This window comes from Saccostrea cucullata, unplaced genomic scaffold, assembly GCF_032062105.1.
Source record: "Saccostrea cucullata isolate Sc308-1 unplaced genomic scaffold, CSIRO_AGI_Scuc_v1 ctg1823, whole genome shotgun sequence".
NCBI lineage: Eukaryota > Metazoa > Mollusca > Bivalvia > Ostreida > Ostreidae > Saccostrea > Saccostrea cuccullata.
Window position 1 is genome coordinate 101,892 of NW_026926425.1, and position 22,307 is coordinate 124,198.

The 22,307-nt window shown below is 33.4% G+C and overlaps 2 protein-coding genes across 2 annotated transcripts in view; one reads left to right on the forward strand and one right to left on the reverse strand.

Moving 5' to 3' along the window:
- Positions 1 to 11,230, reverse strand: part of LOC134271671 (neuropeptide receptor 15-like) — a 55,879-nt gene extending 44,649 nt beyond the window's left edge. Inside the window, 1 exon segment of the mRNA XM_062753883.1 lies at positions 11,135 to 11,230. Coding sequence (XP_062609867.1) covers positions 11,135 to 11,159 — 25 coding nt within the window. The 5' untranslated portion in view covers positions 11,160 to 11,230.
- A 4,248-nt stretch (positions 11,231 to 15,478) lies between these two features.
- Positions 15,479 to 17,033, forward strand: LOC134271673 (lysophospholipase-like protein 1). The gene is made up of 4 exons (XM_062753885.1): positions 15,479 to 15,555; positions 15,644 to 15,813; positions 16,195 to 16,310; positions 16,836 to 17,033. The coding sequence occupies exons 1-4, from the start codon at positions 15,479 to 15,481 to the stop codon at positions 17,031 to 17,033; spliced, it is 561 nt and encodes a 186-aa protein (XP_062609869.1).
- Positions 17,034 to 22,307: the final 5,274 nt, after the last annotated feature.

Genomic DNA, 22,307 nt, shown 5'->3' on the forward strand with positions numbered 1-22,307 from the left:
TTAATTATTTCAGAATATACCAACGTTGTCCCAACGTAAAGCTCAGCAGCTAATTATAAAATTGACACCATCAATTAGTTGGCAGTATAATAATTGGGCCAACGTTGGCCCAATATAAATATCCCATCTTTGAAAGACCTAAACAAAATAACACTTGTGTGTATTACAAACATTGGGCCAACGTTGGACCAACATACTACTACTAACTTGATAGGACACGTTCTTTAAGGGTGCATTACAAACAATGGACCAACGTTGGGCCAACATACTACTACCAACTTGACAGGACACGTTCTTTAAGGATGTACTACAAACAATGGGCCAACGTTGGGCCAACATAATACTACCAAATTGATAAGGCACTTTCTTTAAGGATGTATTTCAAACATTGTGCCAACGTTGGGCCAACATACTACTACAAACTTGATAGGACTTGTTCTATAAGGGTATATTAGAAACAATGGACCAACGTTGGGCCAACATAATACTACCAACTTGATAAGGCACTTTCTTTAAGGATGTATTTCAAACATTGTGCCAACGTTGGGCCAACATACTACTACAAACTTGATAAGGCACTTTCTTTAAGGGTGTATTACAAACAATGGGCCAACGTTGGGCCAACATACTACTACCAACTTGTAAATACACTTTCTTTAAGGGTGTATTATAAACATTGGGCCAACGTTGGGCCAACGCCATGATCCTTCCTTCTTTGGAAACTTAAGTGAATGGAAGTTGCTTACGTTGGACCAACGATGGGCCAACATAGGAATTCCGTCATGGTCGAGAAGGTTGACTTGGTAACATTGGTCTAACGTTGGCCCAACGTTGTTCCCCCAACGCCAACCATACAACCTTTAACAAATGTTGGCCCAACATAGTCATGCTATCTGGGTTACTTGTCAGATTTCTTCGAGCTAGTTGATTTTTATTCTAACTGTTCTATCCCTCCACCCACTTTAAAAAAACCCGATGCTACTTGTACCTACCTGAATTAATTTTTCTTAATGGTGTTCATCGACATACATTGTACTTGACATACAATATTTTTTGCGCATAATGCGCTCCATACTGAAGATCCGTAAATGTTCACCCAACCGAAAATGTCCACTAGCAGTACAGCACGGGGAAACTCTAAACAAACGGACCTGTACAATGGAGTTGGGAAATTTTCATCATTGTTAATCATTTGTATGCAAATATGAGCATGGGATTAGTAGATAATAATGTACACAATGCATCAAGTCTTCCTGAGAGCGATTTGAAAAACTAGCCTTTTTGAAAAACACATGTAGTATTTTATGTAGTAACCCATAAATGCATTAAATGCAACTCATTGAGCTGATTGGTCTATTTGTGTCCCTCACAGAACAGACGTCACAAAAAATATTTTCCTTGACCCGATGATTCTCGCGATGCTTTTCCCGCGCACATGCGCAGATCCAGGATAAACGTCAATCCTTTATAAATATGCATGAGAATATCGAGTTCTTTTCCTCACCAGTACTTTGTTAATACCGAATAAAATTTCATCGAATTTGCAAGAATGCTTCATTTTTGGTAGCTTATCATACTCCAGAAATTTTTGTTTGGTTTCAGCTGTGCAAAAATACTGTTTAACACGGCATACATATCTTTAATTCTAAGACGCATGTCTGCATCAACCAAAGCATCGATAAACTGTTCCTTAGATAAAGTCTCCTGAACGTCGTTTGGTGCTGTAGGATAGGCGAGATGTGTTAGCCTCCGAATTGACTGTCCTAATTCTGGGAGCGTCTCTGTCGCTTTCTGTTTTCGTTCTCGTAGTTGAACTCTGTATAGTTCTGTCTGGTTTGCAGGGGCAAAACGGTCCTCAAGCGCCTTAATCAGTTCATCATAGTTCCTTCCATCATCTCTACTCAAATTCCCAAGCACTCCCTGTGCTTGTCCCCTCAGAGAGACTGCTAAATAAAGACCTTTTTCTTTAACACTCCAACCATTCAATGAAGAGCACGCCTCAAAGTGTGATTTATAATCAAGCCACGACCCAATCCCGTCATACGTGGCTGGTTTAATATAATTAGATGGCTTCTTTACCGTACTCTCTTCTTTTGGTTTTCCTTCGTTAGAGTCAGTATTTTCAAGGAAGCGCCGTAGTCTGACTGTTACTCCTGGTTCATCCTCTCTGGCCTTGATATTTGTGTCGCTTCTTAAACTGGGATCTTGTTCTAAATTGCGAATTCTTGGTGTCTCACGAAGAACTCTATTATGGATTCTAGTCGAAGCTTGGTTAACATCTTCTATAGGACTTTGGGTCATTATTCCAGAGTCGCTTCTATTGGCTGCGGCTGTTGTTCTTACGGTAGCTGGAGTAGACGTTCTCTGATCGTGATTGCCCGAGGATATTTCAGAATTCTCAAGCGTCTTCCTTCCTAAACGTGTAATTTCGGCTTCCAACCTTGCTATTTCTTCATCTAAGCTCGACATTTTTTTTTAAAGCAACGAAACTTTACAAATGATGAAACATAAGAAATAAATTAAGTTTACTATTTTTAATTCAATCAAGCAACCAAATCAAGCCCCACGTTGGGCGCCATTTTCTGTAACGTGTTTGCCTAACACATATACTTTATGATTTTTCTCAGGGTCTAGGGCCCCCTCAGATACCTTGCTGAGGAATTTGATTGTTGACTGGAACTTATTTACAAATGCAAAATATACAGATATCGGGTGCTTCCCTAGCACGCAAATAAACGGAATAATTAATCAAACTGACTCTTAATCAATTGGGCTTCTAACTCAGAAGCGACTTTAGGAAGCGCCCAAAGAGACAACTAAAGCGCCAGCACGTCGCTTCTCCCAGAAGCGACAGGTTGCTCTTAGCTTACCGGTAATACAGAAAGTCCGTTTATGTAACGCTCACGTAGACTGTTACTAGATTACTGGGTAAAACCCGTTCTGCACATCGCATAGCAATGATGACTTATGAACAGACTTACCGCTGTTGTCTATCTCAAACTATAAAGGCTTTCCGGACTTCTTCTCTGGCGCTTTATCGCATCAGTAACTGCATCAGAAACTGACTCTATCGAGTCTCGACGCCTTATATATACTATGAGTATATCACGTGACATACCCACTCGGAATGTCTGGGCATTCGGCGTTTTACGAGCTCAGGGTCCCTTCGGAACGCCCTGTCTCCTTCCCTTGATTATCTATTTCCGTTACAATATGCTTCAACTGAGAAAAATAAAACCCTTATGCAGTTGTTAATTAAAGGTATATAAGTAGAGGAAGTAGACCATTGAAAAATTAAAATCATGATTTTTTTTTTTAAAGTAGTCTCGTTTAAAGTCATCATTTTTTAAGTTCTATGTCAATACAATGACCTTGTCAGCAAATACATTTTGTCATTGAGTCAAACACTAATTGACGTTTTTCATACTAATATTTCGTCCATTATTTACACACTAAATTGACGAAGGATTTTTCCGTTATTTTTGCTATACATATGAATATAACTAGAAATTAAATTCTAAATCCATGCACATTGGATCAGTAGTGTGAGAAGGGTCGTGGAATGGGGGTCAGGTCCCCCCTTCCCAAAACATTTTCATTAATATTGAAACATTTCATCAAAAGAGCGACTCCGCACTTTTTTGCCGTATAATCATGGTAGTGTGGCAATCTATGAATAAACTTGGTTTTGAATGAGGTTGGGACCTACACACTCCCTTCCCCACCCGACACACGAAATAAAGAATTTTCTTTTTCTCTGATTGCCCTCCCCACTCTTAAAAACGATTCTATGTCAAAGGAATGAAGGCGATTATTTTTTCCTGTAATGTTGTTAATTCTTATGATAACAAACACATTTATCTTTCTTTTCCTAACACTTAAATAAGGCAATTATAACTGTTGACAATTTAGTTTACCCGACTTTGAGGTCAAGTGTACTAAAATTCCAAACAAATCTTTTTTTTTTCTCTTCAAAATGGATGCCTTTGATATATGTCAGAGTTCTTATGTATTAAACAAGAAGCTTAGGGGCCTTAATTAACCGTCAACGGAGTACAATATAGTGCAAAGGATCAAGAGATTGATAAAAATAAAAAAAAATAAATTGATATATAAAGTTATGGTGCCAAAAACAGGAGAAATGGGATAATAAGAGATCAACAAAATTATGTCTTTCACTCAGGAACAAATCTTATAGTTGTCACGTCGGTCATTGGCCAGTCAAAATGAACTTTGTCAACTGTAGTTCGTTCAAAACATGATAGACATTTGTTGTTCTTATCAGAAATAGTGTTTTCACCCTTATTCTATTTTTACATTTTATAGTGAAAACAATAGTCGGTATAATACCGTTACATTTATTTACTTACATGTACTTGCCTTCACTTGTCACTATCACCATTCTGACTTATCAAAACAATTTTTTTTTGTGCAAATATCATTTCATTTAATTTTCAATAATTATTGCATTATTTACAGTGATTTCAAATTATAAAAGGTAATGAAACACATGCAAGATCAAAAGCCCATAAAACAATACAAAATAGAAGCAGAGCAAACACCTCTAAAACATCAGAGATGGGATCAGGTGCCATGGAGGAGTGAGCATTTCCTGCCGACCGGTCACATCCGCCGTGTGCTGCTTGTCATGATCGGGAAAGAACAGAAATTCCGTCGTCTGTTCAGTGTATAAATAATGGACTTTCAATAAATATTAAAACACAAGTCAGCATTTGACTCAATGATAAATTCTATTTGCTGAAAAGGTCATAGAACTTACGAAATGATAATTACAAAACGAGACTGCTGAAATTCATGTTTCATCAACTTTTTTTGTCAATAATCAATCTCGTTTTAGAAATTGTTCATACGTAGGGCATGTTCTTGCGTATCGAAGCAACTGAGATTAATAGAATCATTCATTACTACCAGTGTGGGATAGTAAAATTCCACTGAGGTGACAAGATTCACAGTCTAGGACGAGGCTTTGCCGAGTCCTAGACCGTGAATCTTGGCCCCGAGGTGGAATTTCACTATCCCACACGAGTTTGTAATGAATGATTATTTTTCTCGTATTATTTTACCCATTTAATGGTCTGTCAGCGCCACTAAAAAAATTACATTTTTTTTCATCTAATTAAAAATCTGAATACACCATCTAAAAGTTGGTAATGATGACGATTTAAGTGTCTTTCAAAGCTCCCTATCATTCCCCTAAGACTTGAAGGTTCATATTCTTCGCCAGATTTTGTGCGGACATTCACAATAAAGTTCGACAAGAGAGGGTCCAACTCATTTGGGGATATATTGTAATCTTCTCTTGACTCCCCTTTAATTTCAAAATACTCACGTAAAATGTTCAAATGGCCCATTGTTTTTCGTAAAGTGTTTTGAGTTTTCATTTGCTTCAATAAAAGTAGATGTTTCCACATTTTCAAATCGCACACTTGTACTTGCACCCTCCATGATAATTATTTATTTATTGCAGACGATATTTGTTTACATTTAAAAAGTAGTGCCGTTATAGCGTAGTAATACATAGTGTAAGACAGAAAAATCTCACACTATCTAACACCGGTGATTAAGCGAAAAATACTCCGTATGCAGGTGATGAAAGTATATTGCTGCATAAGTAAGGGAAGTTGACGATAGAAAAGTTTAAGTCATCACGTTTATCATAGAGCTTGCTTGTTAGATTACCATTAATGTCTTTTTCAAGTAAAATATCCAAATACGAAGTGAAGGGGATTAACTTTCCAGTATACGAATCAAAAGAGGCATGTCCAGAACCAGAACACTAAATCAAGAATTTTTAAAAAAAAACCCACAAACTTATAAATACTCTTGTTTTACAATGTTTGCCTGCTAGATTTCAAGGAGCAGAGAAGATTTCCAAAGAACAATTCATTCTCACTATATAGATTCAACGCGACTCATAACCCTACCCAAGAACCCCCTTAACCGGAAGCCATGAAAGTCACAATTTTGGAAGAAGCACACTTGCTCAACATAGCTTTGCATTTTGTTTGCATTATTCTAAACAGAAGAGATCTGAAGGTTTTTTAAAGCATTAATGTATTTGTATATACAGGGATAATCAAACGACCTCTGCCCTATCACCAGAGTTCAATGGACCGGAAAAAAAATCACAATTTTTGAAGAGACAGCCTAACATGCTATCCCAAACAGGCTATGAGAATGTACCCAGGTGAAGTGCATACTGAACTCACTTATATCCGTGATATTTTATTTTTCGTTGTATCAGTAGTTAAAAAAATACTGACAACTTTATGTCCTACACTTACTGTAAATATGAGTATAAATATGTAAAAAGCTGAACTTCAACCAAACATCAAATCCTCTAAAACCATTTTCCCTCAAACTTTAAAAATTCGTCACCTAGAAAATATGTGATTTTACAGTACTATTAAATTTAAAACATCATTTGTGTTTTTTATATTATATATATTATTACACTAATAAATGAGTTATTCTCTGATCAAAAATAATTTTCTTCTTTCCTGACTCACTGTTAATCTTTGCTTTTTCCAAAAATGAATCTTAATTATTCATTTTAAAAAATTCAAGACCTCAATTTCTAAATGATTATGGAATAGTTATACTGCATTCAATTTTTATCCCTGAAACAAACAGAGAATTCATTGAAAATGACATTTAATGCCAACAGTTAGCCTTCAAAATACATTGGTTTTTTTTTTTTTGTATTCTGACGTCTATATCGAATTAAAAAAAAAAAACATTCCATTTTAACTATGTTGAAAGCTGAGAATAAAATACATATATTTGTAAAGAATAACACAAACTATGAACAAAAACAAAGCTAGGAGACAATGGCACAGCTTACCTCTGATTGTCGACAAATTCATTTAAGTTGACATTTGTTATGTAAATTATATAAATATCACACTCTTGTTGCACTTGCTGGTTACATAAAGTGCAGAATAAACACGACAAATTGGTGTGTCGTTCAGAAGTCTGACAATTCCAGCATTCTCAGATAACAGGTTACTGTCCTAAACAAATACTTATATATCTGTGTCCACTAATTAAAGGCTTTACCATAAGGTTTATTCATTGGAAGTAAATATTAAGGGATTGTTGATACCGATAAAACAGTGTAATAAATATTCAATTGGTATTCAATATTACCTTTGGTTCTGACACTATGTTTGTTGTGGTTGATCTACGATTACCTGCTCTGCCTTTGTTTTAGACATTAATTTGGAAGATCAATATTAATTCTTGACAAGGAATAGATGAAACTTAGTGGTTACGTATGTATATTATAAGGACATCTTTACTTTTCCCTTGATAGAATTCAAACAATCCTCGTTCTCTTTTGCAAACATTAAAATATTTATATAAACTTTGTTATATTTAATCAACAGATACTCTTGGCTCATATACTTGCTTGGACCCTTGGAACACACAACTAGTAACCAGTACCTCCAACAATTTTGTATAAAGTTCTTTCTTTAATGTATAGTCAAATTAACAGCACGTATTCTGAATGGATAGAAAGAAAACGTTAATTTTAAAGGAATTCTTATATTTCAATTGGTGATATGAATTCTGTGAATGATTATTCCAAATGAAGGGCTAAATATGAAGGAAACTTTGAGAATGACAAAAAATTTATAAGATGGATATCAAAATCTTGTACTAAACCTTTGAGTGGCGTAAAAGGAACATGCATAATATAATTTTAATTAAAGTAGCGGATGTATGATTTTCTTTTGTCTGTTAAAAATCGTATTTAATAACCAGATGATCTATAGAGAGTTTGTGACTTTAAATTATCCGAGTATGATATGAGGAATACTAGTATAATATTCCTTTGACTCGCAAGTTATTTTGGCAAAAAACCTATACGTATGAGGACCCTTAAAAACAACAGGAATGCATTTTGAATGATTAAAAATATAGGACACGGGGTAGTGTAGCATTGCAATTTTTTCTGGATAGTTCCACAAGATCACGAAGATTCAGCGGATTAAATCACCATTAAACAACTATTAGTTCTATTAAAGAAGTTTGGAAATGGTAAGCAAATTAATGTGATCTGTAAATCTGCTTTAAATGTGAAATAACAAGCAACTTTTTTGTAACAAACCAGAAATATACAAATACCCAGGTGTACGTACATCTTTAACCCGAAGAAAATCGCATAAAATAGATGAAAAAGCCTACAGCTGCAAAAGGATTTGACAAGACATAAAACGGGTTGTCTTTTCCTAAGGTAGTCTTAACCCATTCTAAATCAGTGCTAATCGTGAAAAAATTGGGACAAACACCCGTAGAGGCTAATGAATTAAGTTTGGCCTTAAAACTTTTTATTATACGATGAATAAAAATTAAGTTTGGCCTTAAAACTTTTTATTATACGATAAATACTATAGCTTGAATTCAATTATAGTAAAACTTTCCTTTCTCAATGGAATTAAAATATCTTAAAATCATTAAATCATACTATAAGAGAATGAGGAATCTAATTTAGCCCTTGGCCATCGTATGTAATTTGTCATTCAGTTTTGGAACAAAACATAACATTTTGTATGGTTAATATACATGAAAATTGTATTATGCATGTTAATTTATCGTTATTAATTTGAGTCAATGTTCATCAAAGGAAATCTATTTTTGACTACTAAGAAACGTCAGTGTTCCGTGACAAATGGTCGGGATATTGACAATGTTCTGGGGAGATTCTCATGAACCAAGTTCGACTGTCAGATCTTCATTATTTATCTTTGCAATTAGAAATGCTAATAAGTCTGGTAACAGTATTTACCTCGCATGTCAGCGAATCAGGTTACTCTGTTAGGTTTATGTTTCTTTTTAATAGTTTTCTTACCTACTTGGCCTTCTTTTGTAGACCGGTATACAGATATATCATTAATTTACACTATATGCAGACATATCACAAATGTTTTCTTGTCTTATTGTGTAATAAATAAAATTAAAGTACTAGAGGTGTCTGAAGATATGAACAAGCCTACTGGAAATACTCTAAGGTAATGTAAAGATTTCGGGAATTCAAATTTGAAAATTGGCTAAACGACTACATCCTTCAGCTTAAGATTTAAAAAAAAAACCGTTTTGCACACATTTTGCTTTTTTAATGTTTTCCCAAGAAATATAGAGTTAGCAAATAGTAATAAAGCCAAGGTCCATTGAAACAATATAAATCGGAATAAGAGCAAACACGGACCTCTGTAAACATCAAAGGTGGGATCAGGTGCCATGGAGGAGTGAGCACTCCGTGTCCACTAGTCACACTCACCGTGTGCTCCTTGTCATGATCATGAAAATAACAAAATGCGTATAGACAAGTAAGCAATCTCTGTCAACTGTGCATACACACCGTGTGCTTCTTCTCGTGATCGGTAAAACAACGGGAAAATACGTAAACAATTCATTTAGTAAATAACGGCAAAAATGTTATAAAAATGACAGCCAGCTTTTGACTTAATGATAGATTGTATGAGTTGACAAGGTTATTTTATTGACAAAAGAACTCGCGAAATGTGGGCTTCCTTCGACATGTTTAACAATAGCTTGCCTCTTTAAATAAGAAATCATCATTTAATTTCAGCGAAAAATGAAATCTCCTACATTTTACTCAGTTAAACAAAGGGATACATGTATGAAGAGATTTCTTCCTGAAAAAAATCTTCTAATCAACAATATCTTCCAAAACAAAAATAATAGATTCCATGCTTTTGAGAAGTTGCATGTTTTTGTACCTTTTGATTTTTACATCATTTTTGACCCCTCTTTTTCTACATGAATTAAAATACATATTTACTTAAAAACTTTAAAGGTCGGTGTAGACACTAATCACAGACACTTTTTGACTAACGTATGAAACAGACCCATATTGGTGAAAGGAAAGAGAAATATGCCCACAAATTGATTTTACAGAATATATTTGCTTTGATCATGAACTTCAGTTTACATCTTCGTTAAGATTACATAGGACAAGGGGAAAGCGAGAGTGCGCTAAGAAGAGGGAAAATATAGTCCCTACAAGTGATTTTTGGACCTACAGACAGACGGACTGAAGATTGTAGAACGAGGCTCCGACAAATATCGGTAAACGAAGAAGCACGCAAGTTTTTTTCTCATTGTTCAAAAATATCCATTGCTTACCAATTCGCTTCGAACAGTGAAAAATAACATAAATCATATTCAGAAGCATACTGATAAGATAAAATGAACACCAAAAAGGTATCTTTAAAAATCATGAGACAATTTAAAGATTCATGATTAGTCTCTTAAGGGATCATAAAATCAACTTTTAAACTCTCCAGCTGATGTTAACCGTACGAATTTATTAAATAATATTTAAACTTGTTTAAGTTTTTTGTGCTGTTCCATCAGAGAAAGCAAATTTTTTCTTGAAAAAAACCATCCTATCCGGGGGTAGAACTTACTAACAAACTACCAAGAAAGTGACCACTCGCATGGCGCCGTAGCTATAGAGCGTCTGCTCTACAGAGTCGCAGAATAAGGACTTGATCCTTACGTCGCAAATTTGAAACCCACTGCGGACGCGGAATCAGATCCTTCGAATGAATCCATATAAACCGAGGCTCTATGCCGCAGTAAGGTGCTGGCACGAAAAAGACCCCTTACTGCTCTATGTCTCTAAGAGATGAGTATAGATCTAAAATGCAGCAATCCACTGACAAGCTGTGACATCTTTAAATTAGTGAAATAATCTAATAAGGGCGTTAATCAAACAAACGATGCTACCTTACTCCGATAAAACAATCGCAGGAAAACATATGGGCGACAGTGAGTAAATGTAGGATGTTTGTATAGGATCGTCCTGCTCTGCACCCGATTTTAAGTTATTTTAATGGATTTTTGATCCTGATAACTGTTCATTATCTACACAATTGCATTTTAATCAATTTGAAAAAAGAAAACTTTAGGAACAACTTGAAAAAATTCGTTTTACAACACAATCATTCAAGTCATATTTATCTTCCCGATTATAGCACTGTAGTAACCATTTTTTAAAACATAAACCATTTTGTTATCTTTTTATTCATATAATGGGGCTAAAAATTATCTGTTATAAAAATTTAATTGCAAATAAACTTACCACTTATGAAAAATCCCGAGAGCATTGTGTTTTCTGGGCATCGACAACCCAACAAAAGGAGTCGTAAGGCGCCATGCACGGGCTGACAGCATCCAAGTCAACTGCAAGTCCTATTTAATTAGGTCTACATTATAAATTCATAAAGGGCATAAAATAAAAACTTGATTAGACCGCCATTAAATAAAACTTGTCAATCAAACAAAAGTCTTCTGATATGCAAGAATGTTAATTTACATAGGTTACTTTATCTCATGACTGAAAGGTCTCTCTGTTGCACTCTAATCGCTGGCTTGCTGACTCTTCCGTCTTTCATATTCCAAAATCTACAACACTGAATTAATTAACACTTGCTCGAAATCCGTTTTATGACAACAAAATAAACTAGGACAAAGAAACGGACTATGTATGCGATTTTGGTACATTTACACCTTTGCAAATGAAATACTTAGATTTTGACTATGGAAATGTCTTACCTGAAAAAGTAAAGATGCACAATGATTTTTCAGGGTTCCAGGGTGTCTAAATCAACTATAGAAAAAATCACCAAAATACTTTAAAACAATATGAGCTGCAACTTTGATGCCATAATTTTGTGTTCCAAAAAATCAACTATTTCAAGGACAGAGAAAAAGAACACTTACTAGTATGTTGCTTTATGTATAGTAGAGGAACTATTTACAAGCTCTTAATGATACAAAATTATATTATTGTTGTCCTGTGCACTATTGTTTTCTTAAATTACTTACAAATTTTCCATAATGACATATTTAAATATCAAAACAATATTCTCAAAAATACAGATTACTGGCTTTAAAAGTCTATTATTTCTCTGTTGATATTTAACTATATGTTTTTAGTTTCTTGTTTCGAGATTTTTTTTCCTTTTTTTTTCCCCCTCAAATTTCGAGTATTTCGTGCGTCACACCTTTACTTCAAGATTATGTCTCGATTTTTAGACATTTTTTTACAGTTGATTATTGGACTAATTGATAGACTGTTTGACTGATTTATTGTCTATGGTCTTCATAAAAACTTCATACATATTTGGTTTTATTTGGTTTGTAACAATGACGATTGTCATAGTATGATTAGACAATTAGATTAAACACGTATTTAATATGCTCCAAAGCAGGTTTACAAATAGAATACTTTTGATAATTAAAGGGTTGTTGACGTTTAAGGGAAAGCATACCTGATGATGTTGATTTTGAAGTGAGTTATATTCTCATACCATACTGGAGGTCGTTTCTGTAACAAAAGCAAGCCGAAAACGTTCATTTAATCTTATAAAATTAATTGTTCAAATCATTTTATTATTAAAAAAAAATCAAAGCATTACAAATTTCTTATGCATTTACAAAAATTCTAAAGACATTTCTTTATGAGAATTTTTTTTATATGTGTTTTCATTAAAATTTCGTCTTTTATAATGTACCTTGAAGAAATGATCTTAAGGTCATACGCAATGTAGTTTGAACTTTATTGGGTTCTTCCCTGGAGTTGAAGAGTTCCACTAAATGAAGGACCCGTGTGCAATACTTTTAATGTCTATATATGGATTTGTACACCTCTTCTAAAGCAATTTTTGATGAAAAAAATCTGGAATTTATGTTTTGTCATTTTTGTGCATTTTTCTTTCAATAATGCAAAAATTTTCACAATTGATATCTTTCAAAACCCCTGGTAACGCATGCTGATTTTTTGTCGAAGAACATGTAATGGTATTGTAAGTTTTTTTTAGAATGTCTTGAAAAATTATCAGTAGGTGGGGTACGTTGCGTATGTCCTTAAGATAATACTTTGTAAGGAAAGATTTTCCCTCTTGAGTCGATATACACATTTTCCTCTCTCTCTCTCTCTCTCTCCCCATTCAATATCCATAGATGATTTTTACATACTGTTTATTCCAAGGGTAAAGAAGGATTCTTCTCTGGTTCATGATTTAATACAATATACATGTATAAAGTATATTTGATTAAATGATTTTAATATTTATATTTCGTTATTGAAAACACCTTTTTCTTCTCATCAAACAGTTCTGCATTTTCACTGAAAATTTATTTAAACTCTAGCTGAGATCATTCTTCTTCAGGAACGTCAGAACGTCATGGAAAATGAAGTCGGTCTTCTTACTTAATCGTTAATACATTTTGCAGCATTCTGTATCCTTACACCAAAATACTTTAACATATGTGAAAAAAGCAAAATTTTATATACCGGATAGAAAAATATATATTTCCTGAAGAAATGAGAATAAAGGAGGAAATTCGGTTATCTACAATGTACTTGAATCAAAATATTAAAACAATCCGAAAGAATTGTCTGATGGTCAAAGAATTAATATCTTTCTTTTGTCATCAATTGATGTTAAAGAAATATATTAATTCTTTTTGTAGAAATAGAATAGGCAAGAGAAGTAATTTGCCTTTAAGGATCACTTCATTATAAATAGGTATCTGACCTATAGGACCGGGCTTGGTTTTATTCTCTACAAAAAAGCTTGTCGATTTCCGTTCTGATTAATGACATTAGACTGAATACATGTAATAATTTGTTTTCCTAAATCTTTATTTCGACTTGTTTGTCAATAGCTTGTCCCGTTGTAGAAATTGTTTATACATAGAGCATGCTATATTGCTTTATATCGTCATCACGTTTATCAAAAGGCTTTTTTATAGGGTTATCATTAACGTCTCTTTCATCCTAATATAAAACAGTCTTCGAAGACTACACAAAGTTAATGTTAAGAGCCATTCTCTGTAATATAGGCAAATACGGTTTAATATTGATATATAAAGTTTACAAAATCGAGCATTTTCCCTTCTTGGTAACCATAGCAATGGTGTTGTTTTCTTCATCAAATTGTTGTTTATGGACTGGTGTTGTTTTCTTCATCAAATTGTTGTTTATGGACTAGAAAAGTGCGTTTATCGAACCCGATGCAAATTGGCCTCTTCTTGTTGAACGGGTACTAGAGAACTAGAGAACACACCTCTGATATATTTACAAAACATGCACGGAATTATTAGAACAAAATAATAGGACAACTATATAAACTATAGTAAATGGCCATAATTTAGTTCCCAAAATGGCCGATACACTGCCGATGTTTCTGTATGACTATAAACTACGCCAATGTTTTTATAAAATCGAAGCATCTGATTTATGTTATGAGCATAAATTCTTTGTTTAGCCATAAACTAGTCAGTGACGCCATAAGTAGTTGACGTTTTCTACAAAGTCAATTAATACCGGTGAAGTTTGTGAAGTATAACCGAAATACCGGGTAATTGTTATAAATCAGTCAAAAGAGTATGATTTTTAAACGTTTATCGGGAATTACATACGTACTGACATACATGAACGTGATTTAATTTTGGCTAATTATGGGGTTTGAATTTTGATACTGGAGTTCGTCTTTGAAAAGTAAAAAGCCATTCTCTGTAACCACTAAAACTTCTTTTCCCTGAATGGTCACCAGTTTTGGTGAATCTTAACCAATTCTTAGCACTTGGCACCAGAAACATATATCAAATGAAATTTTGTTGCTGTGTGTCTTGGTTGCCATGGTAACAGCCGGGAAAGTTTGAGAAATTGAGATTTTAAGCTACTTTCTATCTTTTTTGAGCCTTAATAAAAAATGGGAAAAGCAAACAAAAAATTCTCACAAAAAACATGAAAATTTTTGACCGACCATAAATATATAGGTATAAGCAATATTATCCTACAAATAGTTTTTACGGTTGCCATGGTAACACAGTGTAACCAAGCAAAAATCAGTAACTAAGATTGGGTTAATGCTACTATCTTGAGGAAAAACATGAAAATTGAAGACTGCACGAAATATGCACCCTTAGTACCTTGCAACATCAACCTATATGTCATATATTTACCGCTAGTTTATTGGTCACTAGCTTGGGCTTCAATAGGTAGTTATAGATAACTCACGATGAGTAGGCCTAGCTGATGGAGAAGAAGGGTTTTACCTCAGATAATTTCTCAATCGGGGCCAAGACACAGCGCCTCAGTGATTTGGCTGCATTGTCACATGGTTCAGGTAGTAGAACAAAAGACGGATCTAGGCCTACCGTAATTCAGTGGACATATTAAATTAACAAATTTCAATACTTATTTTTCTGATTAACTCTCCACTTGAATCACTTCTAGTCATTATAGCATTTAGTTATTAGTTTGTTATGGCCTATTCGATAATTCACTATATGACTATCTAGATTTTGTCAGTGTTTGTTGTAAAAAATAAGCACAAGCGCTAGCCTTTGCAATAAAACTTTGTATAACCTGTGTGTTACGTTATTGTATTGTCAAGGTGATACTGGGGATGGTATGTTGAACTGGATAAACATGGTATGGAAAGCAGAGTTTCCACACATTAAATTAATATTCCCGTCAGCTGATCCTATGTAAGTTTGAACTGCTTCTGTTGTCATATTTTGTACTAATTTTTTTTTAGCTTAATGAGCAAACAATAAATATTTACTTTTTTAAAAGTCAATACACTCCTAATAATGGTCAGGTATCTACGGTGTGGTTTGATAGACAAAAGATTTCACCCTTTGTGCCAGAAAATTTATCATCTATAGATGCCTCAGCAACAAAACTGAATGAGCTGATCCAAGTAGAAGTTGATGGTGGAATTCCACTCTCAAGAATTATCATAGGTTGTTGTCTTATTTACATATTTTAGATTTACCAAAATAGAAAAAATGTTAGAATTTGCAATAACAACATTTTAATACAGTACATGTATATTTCATTTTTTTTATTGTAGATTTTTAAAGAACATACAAATACAATTTTTGTTCCTTTTTTGTTAGTACAAAAATTATATATTTAGTATTGAAAGATTTTAATTAATGTTTAAAGCTTAAGAAAATGAAGATTAGAATTAGAAATTATTATGAAACAAAGAAATCCTTACCTTAAAAAATTGAAACAAATTTGATATGATATGCGACTTTTTGGTCAAATACAGAAATTTCATCTGTGTTTTTAAAGTTTTCCACTGTGAACATACCTTAAAGATATGCAGTTTTCTTCAGGTGGTTTTTCTATGGGTGGTGCCATGGCATTACATCAAGTCTACAGGTATCAGAAGCAGGTAGCTGGCTGTTTCGCTCTATCAAGTTTTCTAAATGAAGGTTCTTTAGTATACAAGGTAATGATTCAGAAAGTATGTATATTTCTTTTGATCAATTAGTTTTTATGTTTATGAAAAAATACTCTTGGCCTGTGTCATTTGACAGAAATATGCACAGTTGTCTTTCTTGGATCACAAACGTTTCTTAAAGCAGAATTAAGCTCTGCCAAGTTGCAAATTAACAAAAGAATTTTTTCGAGATGAAAATATACATGCAAATTTCCCAGTTGTCATCTTTCAAAGGCGAAGAACTTTTATTTGCATTTTATTTGAATCCAATGGACATGTGCTATGCATGTTCCTGTGCAGTTTGTAAACAAGTAAACTTGCCAATATTTCTATTCCTTACACTGTAGTTAATTTTCCCAAGAATCCAGTAATGTCACAAGATTAATAACTTCATTTTTCCACTTTTTTCCACAAATGGTGTATAAATAATGCTTATATGGTAAATTAATATAAATTGTGCTTTAGATTTACCTTACATATTGAACTCCCCTTTAACCATTGTTACTTCTTTTTCCTTAATTTTTCTATTTTCAGAATGTTGAAAATTTGCAAAACAAGTCATCCCTTCCCCCGTTGTTTCAGTGTCATGGGACCAGAGATGGATTAGTTTTGTTTGATTGGGGAGCAGAGACATTCAAAACATTAACTAACTTAGGCATTCCCAGAGAATTTAAACAATATGATATTACTCATGAATTCAGTAAAAGGGGACTGAAACTACTGCGAGAGTGAATACTTTCAAAAGTACCTCCGGATTAAAGACTTTGCTACCTCTGTTATATTTCATTCATGCCATTTAACTTATCTAATATACTTATATTAACATTACTTAATTTTTGTTAGATACATGTACTTGATTAAAGTTTGTTTTTATGTCCTCAAAATATTTTCAGAAGTAGGCTATGTAGGAATCTACATAAGATTTTATAAATAATAATTGATTTAACCCGGAAAATAACTATTAATATAGATACTGACAGACTTGAGAAACGCAATGCTTGAAAATTTTCTGTATTGCAAATTAATTGTATTTATAAATCTAATGAAGAAATTATTTCAAGTATATAATCTACCATGTTCAATGTCTAATGTACGTTGATTTTCAACAAAAAAAGATACAGTTGTAAGGAATGTCAAAAACGTTTACGCTAAAAATGTGCTTTTGGTCTCCAGTACGGCCTCTATTGATGACGGCGCGAAGACGATGTGACTGCCACTCCTCCAACAAGGCTCTAACAGATTTTTCCGGGTTCTGAGGCTGGAAGCTGGCGGACGCGAACATGTCTCCCCTGCTCGTCCCACAAATGCTCGATCGGATTTAAATCTGTAAACTGGTACCCTGACATTGGTTAAAGGGCGCAAGCGCCCTGAAAAACCAATTACTAGCGGCAGCGACTGGAATCAAGGGCAGAGAACCAGGCCCCCAGGATCATAAAACAGACTTAGACTTAAGTAAAAGTTTCAATAATCTATAAAATCTTTAAAACTTGTTAAAGGACACTTATAATTTGAATATGACAGCAAATTGATGATACAAAATCGGAAAGCATTTTCATTTTGGGCTACTTAACCTTTAAAAAATTTCAGCAACTATGGCATTTTTTGACTTAAGCTTAAGATGCTTCATGATCCCGGGGCCAGTGCTATTAAATCTGGGGACTTAGCGGGCCAATCATGGACGTAGGTGTCGCTCGGTCGAGGGAAATTTCGTGTCAACCTTGCCGTATGTTCGATCGCATAGTACTGATGAAAAATTAACCTGTTCGGTGTTGCCGCGAAGAATTTCGTCTACCTTCCTGTTGGAAGCGAGGGCCCCGTTCAAAATAACAGTTTTATGAGCGAAAATGGTGGTTAATTGAACTCAAGACAATGACGCTACCCCATACCAAATTTGTAGCGTTTCAGGACACAGTTGTCAACAAAAGGCTGATGTCACACAGGTAAACTCGACATCTGCCGTCTGTATTTCTAACATTAAATCTCGAATCATTGGAAAAGTCAATCTGTGTCCAATTCTAGCATTGATTCGGATTTTGCCTGGCCCATTGCAATCTGTAACTGTAGTAATGCGTCTACGTTGTATCTCTTTGTAACAGCGGTACCATCATACCATGGCGTATTAGTATTCTAAACTCTATTCTTGTAAGTCAGTACCGAGTTTTACAAAAGGTCGTAAATTTTGCCGTAGACGTAGACGTAAACGTAGACTTTACGACTGAATTTACGTGTGCGTAGATAGCGTTTTACTAAAGGTCGCATCTGCGCCCGTAAACGTAGCGCTACACGTAAAGATTCCCGTAACTTACGACAGGAACTCTTCAGTAAAAGGTAGAAAAACTAACCTAGTAACGGAAGCTACGCATGCGTATGAGCTACATTTATTCAGATGAATCAAGAAGAAATATTAATTAACTGAAATGAACAGGCAGCATCATTAATCTTTTTAAATAATTATCAGTAAAAGAAATAATAGAAATAAGATGGGGTTTCTTGATTTTCAATTAATTTTGCCGATAAAAAATTAATTTTCCGAGGTGTTTTTTTACAAAATGATTTTAATTAATTTGCTATCAAAAGAATAAGCAATTAGTCTTTATTTTAAAAAAAATCAGAATAGATGTCAGTTGTGATTTTTGATTATCCATTTATTCTAGAAATATAATCCTAAAATGGGAGAAAGATATTAAAAATCTATAAGCCAATCAAGAGTTATGAACTAACTAATTGCATAATTTTTTTTTCAAAAATTACTTTTTTCAGGCTGTTTTCATAAGAGTACGAGTTAGGTTATGGGCATATTGAAAAGTTATACAGTACATGTATCTGCGCGTTACACGTGACTGCCAAATTAACACGCATTGAAAAATAAAACTCTGAAAAAAAACTTTCCTCTTTATATATCTCAATTAATTGCTGAAAATATTTTACTTAGTCGTGCATTATAAGTGTTTAGAGATTAAAAGCCCAAGCATTGTTCATGATAGAAAAAACATACTGTTAATAATTATATTTTTCTTAATAACAATATGCAATATTGGTTTGCTAAAACTTTCTCTAATTTCTTTTCTGTAAAAATTTGAAAACAGAAAAAAAACTTACAATCGACCCTCATAGATTGTTATTTTCTAATTCTCTCTCTCTCTCTCTCTCTCTCTCTCACGTATATAGTTTTTTTTTTATGTTATCAATGTACAAGAAGGCCATGTGATTTGCGATAAAATGTCACAGAAATTAGCACATGATCCGTGAATTTTTTTTTTTTTTTTTTTTAGAAATTCATTCTTTACATACAATGAATAACAAAGCACTGATAAGAGTATACACTGTATCATGTAACATGTCTGCATATAATAAAAAAAAATCTTTTACAAGAGGTGCATTCTATTTTGCATTTCTAAATTATGACGTAATTTTCTGTATCCATTGCGTAAATTCTTCTATGACGTCATATGGCTCCGGGAAAAAAGATAGGCCTTTACAGTGTGCGGTATTTTTTATTAAAATGCTTTTGTTAAGAAACTCTGTCATTTTTACGTGACAAATATAATTTTGCAATATCTTTTTTAAAAAAGTTTTCTTCCGTAAAGATGTACTTGTACATGCAGGCTTCATATTTATAGGTGTAACATGATAGTAAAATAAATTGCAAGTGCTCAAATTTTATTTATAGCGATTGAAATCGAGGTTTGTGTTTGTTTGTTTTTTTCAACTTTATATTTTCTTAAAAATTCATGTGACAACGTAATACCAATTTAACATGGGATTCCCCGTTTTTACGAGTCCTTTTTTTTAATTTATTTATTTATTTTTTTTTTTTACATGATACAGTATATAAATTTAATAATTGATTCTGTACCCCCCTCCCCCGCACTTGTGCCTATAAGATTTTAAAACAACAAATCGTTTTATGAATACTCTACACTTCAAAATTAATTGCGTATTTTTTTTATTTCATCTTTACGTAAATTTTCGAGTATGTCCATTAGGGCATTATATTGCACAAGTTGACATGTTATTATTATTCGATAAACTCCAGAAAAATCACGGGAAATAAAAATTGTAACATGAGATTGTATTAATGAAAAAATTAATGACTTTTATCCCCCAAAGATACATTCAGATTAAAGTACTAGTCATATTTATAAAGTTATAGTAATATTTATAAGGCTACGTGTTTTCCTACGACTGCTATAGGGCACACGTAGATTTTCACGTAAATCTACGTCAAATCGTAAGATACGACTTTTAGTAAAACGCAAAATCGGCGTAAGTTACGGCTACGTCTACGCTTACGTCTACGATTTGACTTACGACCTTTAGTAAAACTGGCTACAGGCCCGTAGGAAGCAATTTCAGTTTGGGTCAGGGGGTTGGGGGATGGGCACAGCTATTATATATTTTCAGTCTGGGGCACTATCAACAACCTAAAATTTCTTGACAAGCAAGAACAATCGTCATCAGGCATTATAGGCATTTTAAACATGTAGTAGCAATGTTTTCATAGTATAACTAAAGTTCACTATAGTATACTGTATGTTTTCTAAAGTATACTATATGTCGGCAAATTTATGGTTTATTCTACCTAAATTCCCACTTTTTGAAAATCATGTAGAAAAAGGTAAGATCATATGTGGGAATAGGTGGAATTTTGTGTAAACAAATAATTAACTATGTTCTTAAATTTAGATATTAAGTTGCTTTTTCTTGTAAGATCTTTTTATTATTTCAAAAATCCAAAATAAATCATATTTTCTCATAGTTGTATTCATTATTTTCTGTCTGTAAGTGGGAATAGGTGGAATTGAGATATTTTAAAAGTGGGAATAGCTAGAAGACACCAAATTTATCGGGGGGAAGGGGGGCTGGTTCCTACGGCCATGCATGTTATTTATAAAGATTCTAAAAGTTTAAGGCTTGAACAGCCGTTGAAGCTAGGAATCTCTCAAGAATTAATTTTATATTATCATAAGAAAAAATCTGACACAGTATAAACTAGCAATAATTAATTGCTTTATAATGAAACGTTAAATGTCACGAACAAGTTATGAAAGAAAGCTCTTGACAAACAAAATGATGAAACAGGGATTTCAAAAGCCTTGTTTAAAGTTATTATTTCGCAATTCTATTGTCGATACAATAAACTTGTCAGCAAGTACAATATATAAACATTATATATTATACTTGGTTAATGTTGCCTGATGTTTCTCATACCAATCGTTAGGTAAATATTTACACACTAAATCGTAAACGGATTTTCCGTTTATCCTGTTATCATTGATTATGAGAGGGAACACACGAATATCTTGCGTATATGAGACTGGCACAAATAATTAATTGATAAGGATAAATTGAAGTTATTCTGTGCATAGGCGTCGGAACCGGGGGGAGGGGGGGGGCTAGAGGGGCTTAGCCTCTCCCCTTTTTTGCAAATATATAATTATATAATATAGGCATTGAAAATTGGGGTTTACCTTTTTTTGTTGGTTTAGCCCCCCACTTTCAATTAGTCCCCCCTCACTTTCAATTTGCTTCCGACGCCTATGCTGTGTGAATCTGTAAGATATTTATGTTTTCTATCAGACAGTTGCTACGGGATTATGTAGAAAATAGTCCACTTTTTTAAAAATTGTGAGGAAGAGTGGATATCTATAATGATCTCCTGCAAGTATGCAAGTTTTCATTTAAAAAAATAACAAGATTCAGATTTAATTACCTCAAAACTGTTTATACTCGTACGATAGGATACAATTAATTCACTTGTGTAGCAAAATGTTAGTATTGAAAAATGAATAATTTTAATTTTATACGATCGAAGCCATAAAATGTTTTAAGTATGTGAAATTAATACCGTTATAGTATGTTTTTCGAGATCTTTAGCCGTGAATTGTTTTAATCATATTATATAATAATCATAATATTAATATTGTATCATATATCATATCATATAATAATATTGTTTTTAATATCATTAAGTAAAATTATTTTTGTCGGTTTACTTTGTTTGCC

Coding starts and splice junctions, on each gene's coding strand:
- LOC134271673 (XM_062753885.1), top strand. CDS start 15,479: ATGTTGAACTGGATAAACATGGTATGGAAAGCAGAGTTTCCACACATT. Junction 15,556..15,643: donor TTCCCGTCAGCTGATCCTAT/GTAAGTTTGAAC, acceptor CTTTTTTAAAAG/TCAATACACTCCTAATAATG. Junction 15,814..16,194: donor ACTCTCAAGAATTATCATAG/GTTGTTGTCTTA, acceptor AGTTTTCTTCAG/GTGGTTTTTCTATGGGTGGT.